This window comes from Ascidia mentula, chromosome 1 (assembly GCF_947561715.1).
Source record: "Ascidia mentula chromosome 1, kaAscMent1.1, whole genome shotgun sequence".
Classification (NCBI taxonomy): domain Eukaryota; kingdom Metazoa; phylum Chordata; class Ascidiacea; order Phlebobranchia; family Ascidiidae; genus Ascidia; species Ascidia mentula.
In genome coordinates this window covers 13,433,051-13,445,186 of record NC_138566.1, presented here as the reverse complement: position 1 = coordinate 13,445,186, position 12,136 = coordinate 13,433,051, and the positions used below count along the sequence as shown (strand labels likewise).

Here is a 12,136-nt window from a genome sequence, read left to right as displayed (position 1 = left end):
CAAAATTTGTAATCCAAATGCAAGCTTTGGTTGTGCAAATAGATGGAAGTTTCCCCAAATATGCAAAAAGTGTGCAGTGCAATTGGTATTTATGCAAGGTACTGGAGCTTTCCAACAAGTTTTAGCGTCGTCTTCGGCATTATTTTACTACCGCAAAGTATTCCTTTTATCAGTCGGCTTTAAGTTTATTTTCAATATTTGTTTCATGAAACCTAAGTGCCCTACTTGTAACACATGCACGAGCTAAAGTAACACATTATTACTTCAAGTAAAGAAGACTTTATTCGAGAGACTTAAATTCTGGTCAGTACGTGCCACAGTGATGTTGGCATGAATCCATCTATTTTCTCCAACACAAAAGCAATTGGTTGAATCAAAATTCCCAAAAACTAAAAAAAAAATTGTAGACAAGAAACTCATACTTATATACAGAAAACTTACCTCACTAATTCCATGTGCAATTATTATCATGGAATCTGGATATTGATGGGTTAAAATGGCAAGCATGGCAGTAAATGAGCAAAGACACCCAACAAATACAATGAAAAATGGCCATTCCTTTTTAGGATATACAGACACATAGTGAAAACCTGCAACAACCAATTTTGCTATTTTTAGTCCAACGTCTTGAGTGGTGTGTGGTCAGACAGATACATGATTAAATGACCCGCAAAACTTACTTGGAAGAAGCTCCCGATCTGCACTTTCTGTACAATTTGGATATGGATAAAAAAGATGACCTTTTTCCAAAGGATAAGGTATCATTCGAAATGCTGAAAAAATCTTGTTTAAACAATTGTTTAAATCACTTGTATTTTTCGTACTTCCTTCCCATGTACAATGCAAAAGATTCAGAGCACCATCAACATTTTTCCAATGTGGCAAATGATAAAACGAGTATGCAATTGCTTCTGAATCACCACGCTTTAATATATGCTCAGGTGGCAAAATAAGATTTTTCATTTCCAGTAAATACTATAAAACAGCAGCTAACTTACGCACAAACATCATAAATCTCTTTGATTGGTTCACCTTTGGTACATGTGGGTTAAATTCAACAGCCCGATGTATAGCTTCCACAGCACTCATTTCTGCAGTGGATAATCCCCTTTTTGTAGCAACCTCAAGAGAAAACTTGTCACAAACAGCTCTAGCCTTGAGCAGGGCAGCAGTGTAACAAATAGTGGCTGATTTTGGAAGACTAATGTCTAAAAATATAGTTTCATGTTATATTACTTTAGATCAGGTGCATAACAAGATCTAAGCAAATTGTATTACCATCATACTTGTACAGTAAAGCCTGGGCATCTGAATATGCCTGAAGTTCCAACAAAGCTTCCAAAAGGTTTTCATGAATGTTCAGCTCATTTAAAAGTGGAAATTCTTTCATCAACTAACAAAGTAAAAGATGTGACAGCAGTGAGGACCTAGGTGTTAAAGAGGCAGAGTGATCTGGAGCTACCAACTAGGTTAAGTGATGGTTTGTGGTGTTGGATATAAAGTGTTTCTAGAATTAATGGTTTAGAATTGAGAGTGGAACTGTGTGAGAAGTTAACATTATAGTATGCTACTATGTAAACTTGCAGCAACAGTTTTCTGTTGTGTGCATAGAAACCGTTTGATATAATAAACTGAAAAGAAGTTCCAAATATAGGTAGTTTTCAGATAATGTTTGATACAGTAACAGAATGGTGCACAATTTGCCTGTGTCTTACACAAACCTAATGTATCATTGCAAATAGATATTTATTGTCAAGATATTTAAAAATGGTCAGTGCTTACTATGATACACATTTGTTTTAGAGTATACCCACTTAAAAAAAACACATTAAATTTGGATTGTTTTATGTAAAGAATAGCAAGATGATGCCACGTAGCGACACAGTCATAACAAGTTTATTAAGATAACTTGATTTTGTAACCCAAACTTTTTTGCGATTAACAAAATAAACTAGGAAAAGAGTTTATGATACAATAATTTTAAACTCACATCTCGCATAATCTTAACAGCTTCCTTGGTTTTTGCCAATTTCCTGGCACACATTGCCAATCTTCTTTTTACATATACTAAAACATTTGTGTCACGACCTGAAATACAGAAGTAATTAACAAGTATAATTTTACCATTAAAAAAGACTAACGATGTTCAGCTTCATGTATGTTGCTGTGGTGCTGTAACGTCTGACTTTTTCGATAAATAGTTTCACCTGATTTCAAGGCCTTTTTGAACATTTTTTCAGCCTAAATATAACAGTTTATAAACAAATATTAATCATTTGGTGTATACACGAGTTTTTGTCACCTGCTGTATGGTAGTTGCTTCTTCCTCAGCTAGTAAAATGTATCCAGTAGAACAGCTAATTCAAACAAAAAAAGGTTTAAAGAACATTTTGTAACAAGAAGTTACTGTAAAAAACATACTCTGTGTCTTCTTCAAGAGCAAGGTGTGCTGCTTTAATTCGAGATTTTGGGTTACGTTCTCGCCAAGCTTTTTGCATAACTAAAAGTAACAACATGCTTTTTATAATGCTGCATTTTTCTGAGGAAGGTTTTTTTAATTGTATGTACCAAATGTTTATAACATTTAAATACCTGCACAATTGATTGGAGATGTGGTTAAAAGTTAAATCACAAAAAATGCCTTTTTGTTTGTGGTTCTAAAATCTTACATGGAATGAACAAACTGACGACAAAACCTTTGGTTATAGAATGAAGTAGTTTGTGGATTATATTTGGAGTGACCAAAATATTTATCGTTAAATGAAAAAATTCAAAAAAATAAACTGCAAAAAAGAGTAAATAAAAAAGATTGCTTTAACCGAAAATGTTTTCTATGTTACATATTGGCAACTACATGTTTGTTGTTTTAAACAAATCAGGTTGTTAGTTTGTACAACATTGCTTTTGTGAACGTTATCCATAGGCTGTACAATACAAAATCATAATATCAGTTTTACAACTTCAAATTAAGTGAGCTAAATGCAATATAATTAGACAGTTTACTTATAAAAAAACCCTCCCTTTGTAAAATATTTTTTTGTTTATTTGATAACTAAACGGACGCCGTCGTAATTTTTTTTGCCGAAATCCACGTGAAAACCAGAAACTTCCTCAACGTTGACCTAAAAACGCATTATGCTTGCACTAGCCATTGTTTCCAAACAGGGAGCATTGTTACCCAACATGTTGCATTGTTTCGAAAAAAATGTCATTTTTCGTCAGTTTAAGGATGAAATGTATTTTATAGTGGTCACGGTGTTGCAATGGCCAGCAGTTTTCCCGTGTGTAAAGTCAATTAGTGTAGTTGTTGAACATGTTGCCAATATTACGCATGTTTAAAAAACTGTTAGTGCTTGCAAGGCCACCGCATGCAAAATAGTTTTTAGTTGCATGTTTTCTTGTAAACGTAAGCCCACATTTGAACTCCTTGGGTGACAAATATATTTAAGCCTTTCTTTCAAAGTAGTAGTAATAATACTACGGCGTAAGTAATACCACAAAAACTCGCATGTGTTCGCAATTGAGCAAGTCAGGAAGCCACTATTTTATGTGACGAATCGCACCAACACTGGTGTTTGTATTTTGCAATGCTCGACCACAATTACCCTTAGATTACAACACAAAATCAGAAAAATCCCCCCAAAATTTTGTGGTCCTGCTTCTTACCTGCAGACTCTGGTCAAAACTAGTTGCATACAATTGTTTTGGCTGACACCAAGGCTAAAAAAAATGGGGGTTGGGTTTGTGAAGCATTGAATCACAAAAAGTTCATTCCTTTGCGATTTTGTGTTGGCTCCAACATTTCGCTACACAATGGCAACAAAATTAGTTGCTCAACGGTTAGTTAGACAACCCCCCCATATGGCGGTACCCCCCATCAGAAGGTCACAAGTCACAGCAATTGTTTTGGTCAAACAAGGAAAACAATTTAGTGTAATAATGCAGATAATCTTAAAAGCTTGATTTCTTGGATACTCACTACTATCAGCTTGTCTCAGATGGTCAGTGTCACATGTGAAAAACGTTTGATGGTCTTGTGCAGACAAATTCATGTCATAATAAGTTAGTGGTTCCAATCCAGTTACCCACAAATATCTGACAATAAACTTACATATATATACATACATGCAAAAAAACATACCAAAAAGATTGTCCAATACCTGTTGTATTCAGAACCTCGCAATAAGTTCAAAGGATTTCTCCATACTTTACATTCTGTAAAATAAATTTTTAAATGTGTTATATTTCTAAGAATGTTAAATTATTCATCTTGAATTTCAATAAAATAGAGTAAACCAACCCTTTTTGCCTTTGTGTTTTATTTATTTAAATGGAGAAAATTTCTGACAAATGTCCGAAGTGCAAGAAAATATGTTGGTCTTTTTGAATATTTTTGGACATTTACTGGGTATATTCAATAAAAACAAGTAGTGTGCATTAAAGTAATTTATGTAATATATCAGCCAATCTGCGTTGACAAAAACACATGACTTTTAGGTGGCTTATGTGCATGTGCATTTGTCGAACAATAACAAAAAAGGGAGAACAAAACCAATTGTTGCGGAATGATGCAGTTGTATCTCAGCGAGTTTTAGGCAACAATGCACATCCCGGCTATCGAGATTTCAAAATCAAACCGCCAAGAATCATTATAATGAGATCCAAAGCATTACAAGACAGACTTGCGCGACACACAATAGAACGTATTTTATGCTCGCCTTAATTCCCTTGCCAAACTGCATTCGGACATACAGGAAGGACCTCAAAATTCCAAATTTCATTAAAATTAACTAAGTAGTTTTTGAAATATCACATTACCGCCCAATAACATGGCGATGTATAAACTACATGTAGCCATATATACCTCCATGTTTTGTTAACAATTTTCAATAGATTTCTGCATTATTGAGCTTAGTTTAAAGGTCCAACAGATTATGTTATACAGTAGAAATCAATCCAGATTCAATTTATCTGGAACTTGCCTATTGAACAGAGTTGGAAGTACATTCACCAAATCCGGATTTAAACTTCCTCTTTTTACGTTATCTTATTATCCAAATATGTGTAGATTATCCTGCTACAACCTTGAATTAGTACTCAAACCACATTTCAGTTACAAGGTGGATCATAACAACTACCTGTGGTTAGAACTTTGCTTAACTGCATTATTCTCTACAACACTGCAACGTGCGTTTCATTCACTTTGCCAATATGCCTTTTGTGCAATCACTGCTAAGGTTGGAAACACAGTTGCAGTGCTTTTTGCAGGGTTTCTCATCGCAAAAATAATTTAGTCAAGTTTGTGGACCTCATCACCCATGAAAATAAAATATTTAAAAATATTTTTGGTAGATTCTGGACTAGTATTATCACCTAATATCGGTTTCCAGAAAAATCAAATTACTAAAGGTCTAATCAAACAATTCTGGGAATCACTTCCCATTCCAGCCCCATGATCGCCACAATTTCCCCCTTTTTTCTTTTGGCCACATTTATGAAAAAACAACATCTTTGGAACTTTTCGAATTCCAAACAAAAAAAGAATCCCAATTAACCGAGTTCTAGTGTCATATCAAATAATTAACAAATTTTGAATGATAATTCATTGAAGAAAAAACATTGGAGGCTTATAATGAAAATACTTTTTTGACAAAATGTGGACTAGATCATAACAATTCAATGGTAACTTCATGAGCAGTTTTATTGATGGTAAAATTTTTGTGTGCTATCCAGGTCATTTTAACTGGCAAAATTTCATTTACTCTGGGTTAAAATATTGCTCAGGTGAAGAAACATAAAAGCACCATAAGAATGTATAAATATACTTTGAGACTTGCAAGTAGTCACTATCCAACTGGTTTTTTTTTCACAAAAAATTTCTGTCAAATAACCGAAATGCCAGCAAAAATGTAGGACATGTTCAATTTATTTTGGTTATTTACGGTATAATACTTTCGTTCGCAAAAATGTAAGCAACTTGAATAATCAGCCAATTTCCTTTGGGACATTGTGTCCGAAACGGCTTTTATTTTTTGTGACATTTCTAAAAAAAATGGGTTAGTGACAGACAAATGACACAAAACAAAACCCAGCTACCCAATACAAGCCTTTTGAAACACACCTTGTCAGGTTTGTGTTCACAAAAATTTGTTAGGAATCACTTACTCTGCTTATTTTCATTTGTTGTTTGTGAGCTTGGTTCAGTTTCATCACCTCCTAATAGTGGACCCAAATGATTGACAGATACTTGTTCTATGAATGAAGTCCCATATTTTCTAAAATACCACCATTCAAAGACCTGAAAAATAAATAGGTAGACTGATCACCTGGAAACTTACAAGAACCATATTTAGAGATGGGCAATTCAAAATAATAAATATGGAGGATTTGAATCCCAAACTATCCAAATCCAAATTTCAATTTGTACTGCAGAGTAAGATCGGTTTATAATTTTCCTGCAAGCAGTATTACTTTCCTTGGTTGCGAATTTCTTATTTATATACATGAATTTTAACATGTGTAACAATTGAAAAATAATGACACACATATAACAATCTTTTCAATTGACTTGGGGCAAGAATCATTCTAACTTAATTCAGGCGACACCCCTAAAAGTTACAAATTGCATCTCTGCTTGGAGACAAATGAAGTATGTATTGTTATACTATGTTGTACTTCATTCGTATCTTAATAAGTGTTGATAGTTAGTACCAATATATTATGCCTTTATTGCATTTTGAATATCACCACAGTAACGCTTCTATTTTACAAAAAAAAAACGGAGGCAAACAAGCAAATTTGCATCAACTAAGCACAAGCTACTTATTTTTAGTTACTGTTTTGTTTTTTTAAAATGGCTTGCAATTTGCTTGTTTGCCTCAGGTTGTTTTTTTTTGTAAAATAGAAGCGATACTGTGGTGATATTCAAAATGCAATAAAGGCATAATATAAAACGGCTTGCAATTTGGCAATTTTTAGCTTAAATAATTCTACCACATAGCCAGTGGTAACCAACTTTATTTAACCCTACACATGGTTTAGGGATTGATGTAATAATGAATGTTTTTGATCACAATACAACATCATTAACATGAATATTTCAGTTTATTAAATTAATCGAAAATAATAGCAATATATATACCCATAGGCACCTAGTTTTCATATTTCAAGGGGGGAAAATGTATTGTGACGCCATCACAAAACTGTTCCAGAATTTTATTGCATGCCATGTATTAGCCGAAAAGGCCGCATTAACGATGAACAGAGATCCAAACTGGCACATAGCAGTTGCTATCTAATATTGCAACAAAACAAATTAAACTACATTAGCAAGTGTTCGACTTCGCAGCAGTTTGTTTGGTTCAAATGTTGGCATCCTTTATTGTCTATGTCAAGTGGTCAACACGAGTAATAACATTCGGGTTTCGGTTGCATAACAATGATATGTCCTAGTTTGTACACTAAACAATGATCCACTTTGCATAACACGGCACAGTTACGGTATTGGTTTCACACCCCTTTTGACTCTGGTGAATTGCCATCTGAAGTGACCTTTTAGGAAAAAAAAATGTTTAATGTCTATTTAGAAAATGTCCCTTTTCAAAAATTGCCATTGTTTTCAAACACATAGAATTGTTGACTAAAATGTAGCATTGTTTGTTATCTTAAGGGACGAACCTTTTTCCCGTGGGTTGGGCCAAGTTCTTATTCAATCAAGCCTGTTTTTCTAATCAGTGCAAGTCCTTTTATGGCAAGGGCAAAGAAAAGTGTGGTGCTCACGTTTTATTGTAAATGCACGCTTTGGTTTGTGGCAAAGGTGTGTAAAACATTCATAAAAACATATTTATTAAGCGATTAACACAAACAGGCATCAGTATTTTGCAAAGCTCGATTACAACTAATGATATTGCAATTGCAAAGAAACAAATTGGCCTCTTCCCTTTGCATAACCCCTGCCTGTCTTCCTTAATTTTCACCAGTTGCGCCACTGCATGGTAATTGTTGCTTTTGAAACAACCGTTTGTATATTCATTGGTCAACTACTCATCAACAACAAGCATATTTAAAAACTACAGACTTGTAGGTTATTTACTTTTGCTATAATTCAATTACAACTGTTACAAGAGGTATAATTGTTTGATATGATTCTAACAAAACTTAAATGTAGCCAAACATTTATTTTAATTTTCGTCTGTTTTTCACAAAAAAATATATGTTCTTCCACTAAAACACCAATGATGGTTCAAACAAACCCTTTATGACAACCAAAAATTTTCTTTTATGTCCACAAAAAAAAACTCATAGTGCTTAAACTGGCCATTGTAATTTATTTTTATTACTTCCATAGTTTGAAATGAAAATCTTAGATGAAAACTTCTGCTTAACATCAAGAAAAGTAGTTACAAATGAAATTATTCAACAAACCAACTTAATGACACAGTGAGCACACAAATCGAACATGAGTGTGTTCTTGAAAATAGGTATGTACGTTTATATTTTCCAAGACATCAAAAAATAAACCAAAACGGTAACCTGGTTATATGATAAATTTTTAATTAAAAAAAAACTAGGATTTACATGTCAGCCTGAAATCACATTTTTGAGACAAAGCAAAGTTACCCACCAAAATTATTCCTGACAGCAGTGAAGAAGTTCCAGTAAGAGCAACATAAAACTTTGGAGTGAGCGAACTCACAAAAACACTCACTGTAATAAAATGAAAAATCTCATTACAGCTTGAACATCAAATTTACAATCTTTACCTATATTTATAATTTAACCATAATAACAAGTTCAGAAGTACATGACTTTTATTTGTGGGAACTACATCGCTTTATAAGTGCAGAGAAATCCATTTTTTGACAACTTTTTTCATGCAACTAACACGAATAAGCCATCATCCAAACATAGTATAAACAGTAGATGTTGTTCACAGGGGTGCCAATTTACTCACAATACATTAACATACGAAAAATGTTTGTCTGCACGTTCACTGAAAAAAGTCCTTATTGCAAATTACAAACTCTCCAATCTGGCTCACTTTGGGAAACGTTGGTCTGGCATATTCATAAGTTCGCATGGGCCTATTTTGTTTGTAATTCTTAAGTGTTATTTACAGTCAACATCTGAACCACTAGCAAGTGGTTTAAATGATTTCATATGTATTTTGTGCTTAGCTTGATGCAATAATTTAGTAGTATAAAGTTACTTACTTGCACCAAAGTTTTCAACTAACTTTAAAGGTCCACGCAGAAAATAAATCAAAAATATAACCAAAAATAACCAGATGCCCCAAAGATAGTTCCACGACCAATATATCGGCAGTCCCCCAAAAAATCCTTTGATTATAGTCCACATAAATACAAGAAGAACGTGAATTTGTTCAACAAACTCAGAGAAAATAGCCATTCCTAAAAATTACCATGATTAAAGCAACATCTACTTCTAGAATATTTCACAATAAAGAAGACTTAAGCTTCAGGTGAGCCAACAATTACTTAAAAAAGACAATAATTACTAAAAACTTTATTTAGAGCAACGAAAGCAGAAAACGAAAAAACCTTTTTCCCGTCGACAAAATTGTAACGCACACAACTTTGCCGTTCCTTTTTCGATTTCGACGAATTTTTTGCAGAATAAAGTGAAGAATTTGTTTGAAAACATTTCTAGGTAATCATAAAGCAGTTTTTTCTCTGTGAAATATCAACATATCTTTATTCGGCTATCACTTTACAACAGTTATACGGAAAATATATTTTTCCCCTGGAAAATCAATTTAACAAACTTTCGTAAAACCTTAAAAACGAGCCCCCAAAATCAACAACATGAAATGAATCCATTCCTTTAATAAAGTAGTGACTTGTTACAAACATAATGATCATATCAAAGAGTTTTTAGTTTTATTTAATGCGCTATCTGACCTAGAACGACAATGCTAGTAAAGCGGCAAACACCGAACCTTTATCTATTGACAGTCCGACTCAAACAAGGCGCAACAAAAATATGTATGAAAATATAACCTACACTGTTTTTTACCAGGTTAATATATGTTTCTCCTGACAATATGTTTGCCAGCTAACCTATCTCATGGCACACAAAACGTCCCACTGAGTAACGTAACTAATTCCACAATGATTTATTTTGCAAATAAATTAAACATGTTACAAGAAAAGAATGTCTTGGCCAACAACTTCCACAACGCCAGGCAAACTGTATTCGCAGCACCAACAGACAAATATAAGTTTAGGGCCTCTTGTTTCCGGATTGGATCTATTGCTAACACAAACATGTATGAAGATAGGCCTTTCGCAGAGTTTTAAAGTGCTTTTATTTTTTTTTATTTTGAAGAAACAAAACAAACGAGTTGACAACCTTTTAATGTTTTCTAGAAACAAATGTTTGGAACAATTAATAAAATGCAAAAAAAATACCAGCCGCATAGCCGAAATCGGAAACGACACACAAACTTGCAAGCACAGTGTCTGGAGCGAGGACTTCAGCTAACAACGAATGGAAAGTTAGTTACAACGCCGACCTGCCGACCACGAATATACTGTGAGACAGATACAACTACAAAGTTTTTCAAAAAATTGCCAAACCAAGTGCAAAATATATGCAATACACGTGTCCATATCTACACACGTTTTTCTGCAAAATTATTTCTGAGATTTTCAAGGTATTGTAGAAACCACTGCCGGAAAACGAACACCAGAAATCAACAACATAAATCAAAATCATAATGTTCATATATCTGTAGCCCGTTGATCACCACCATGTCACCGAGGAGACTAACAAATCGAAAAAAATATATACGTACATAAAAAACAATGTACATACATAAACACGACACTATAGGCATAATCAGTATTAAATACCCAAAATCAAGTTTTGAAGGCCATCAACATTAATACCTATACTGAGTGATTTGCTTGTTGCCCACAACAATTCCTGTGGTCGGTGACTCATGAAGATATACTATGTGCCGCTATGTGTCGCTATGTGCAAGTATGTTCCGCTATGTGTAGCCATAGAATACTAAAACATGGAATGGAAACTCTTTTCGTCACGCATAAGTAACACTTTACGCAAAATGAAAAATGCATTGGGTTAAATGCGATTTTGGCGTTTTTCGGCGGCGAAAAACTCTAAGTTAATGTAACCACAAGAATTTATTTAAATGTAATTCAAGTAGTTTCATCCTCAATCTTTCAAAACATGTGGATGATTTTAATTATGACCCGCTATAATACCTTTTTCAACCGTGTGTTACAAGTCACCTTACATGTAATTACGTCATACAAGTGATGACGTAATGTTTTGGGTTTGCATATCTGCCTAAATTTTTTTTGGGTTGCATATCTGCCCAAAATTTTTAGGTTTGCATAACTCCTCTTTTTGTAAAGACATATGTTGGATAGATAGTGCAGTACTACATAAAGTAGTTTTTTGTCCAAAATGTCAGATTGTAGTCTTTGTAAACCAGATAAGATAGGGCCAAATTTTGCTGCTTAATTTCAAAAATTGTATTTACTTGGTTAACCATACTTAAATTTGGCCGTTTTTCATCTTTTATGCAAATAATATTAAATAATAAATAAATAGTGGTAATTATCTAAAAAATATTGACAAAATCAAATAAATTCTTGTGTCATTTTTTATATTCCATTGGTTCTGAGCAATTCAGGCCACATATGAGTCGATGCTCTGTGAACAGTGGCGCCCACTTACGGGGAGGCGGGGAGGCGCCGCCTCCCCGTATATTCGCGGTTTGGTCGAGAGCTGCAACCCACAAATAAACACGTTTAGCGTTATTTAAATGTACTGCGTTAATATAGTCATCGCTTATTCTTAGAAGCGTTGTACTCAAAGCCATGCCCATGGAGGTTCAGTTGACAAGAGCCTTTGTACAGATAAACACACGCGTAGTGTACGTCACAATGAGAACGTCAGTAAGGTCAGACGCAATGTCAGTCAATTGGCTTTGCTTGCAGTTTTAGCTTTTGTAAACAAACGTGCAAAAGAACAAGAATATGAGCAATCAGCTGTCAATTAAAAGCTTTTTCCGTAAAACATCAGTTCCAGATGTTTCTGTTGTGCCATCCAGCAATGAGGTAGAATTAACTCGGACATCAACGTT

General features: G+C 34.0%; 1 protein-coding gene across 1 annotated transcript; it reads right to left on the bottom strand.

Moving 5' to 3' along the window:
* Nucleotides 1-9,440, bottom strand: LOC145910183 (suppressor of tumorigenicity 7 protein homolog). The gene is made up of 15 exons (XM_082997217.1): nt 9,213-9,440; nt 8,624-8,706; nt 6,166-6,298; nt 4,161-4,215; nt 3,980-4,095; nt 2,422-2,500; nt 2,303-2,357; nt 2,142-2,241; nt 1,991-2,088; nt 1,279-1,393; nt 1,033-1,208; nt 825-975; nt 681-773; nt 442-590; nt 1-389 (listed from the first exon to the last, which is right to left on the bottom strand). Exons 1-15 carry the CDS (start codon nt 9,406-9,408, stop codon nt 294-296), a joined length of 1,695 nt encoding a protein of 564 aa, XP_082853343.1. The 5' UTR covers nt 9,409-9,440; the 3' UTR covers nt 1-293.
* Between the last annotated feature and the right edge of the window lie 2,696 nt (nt 9,441-12,136).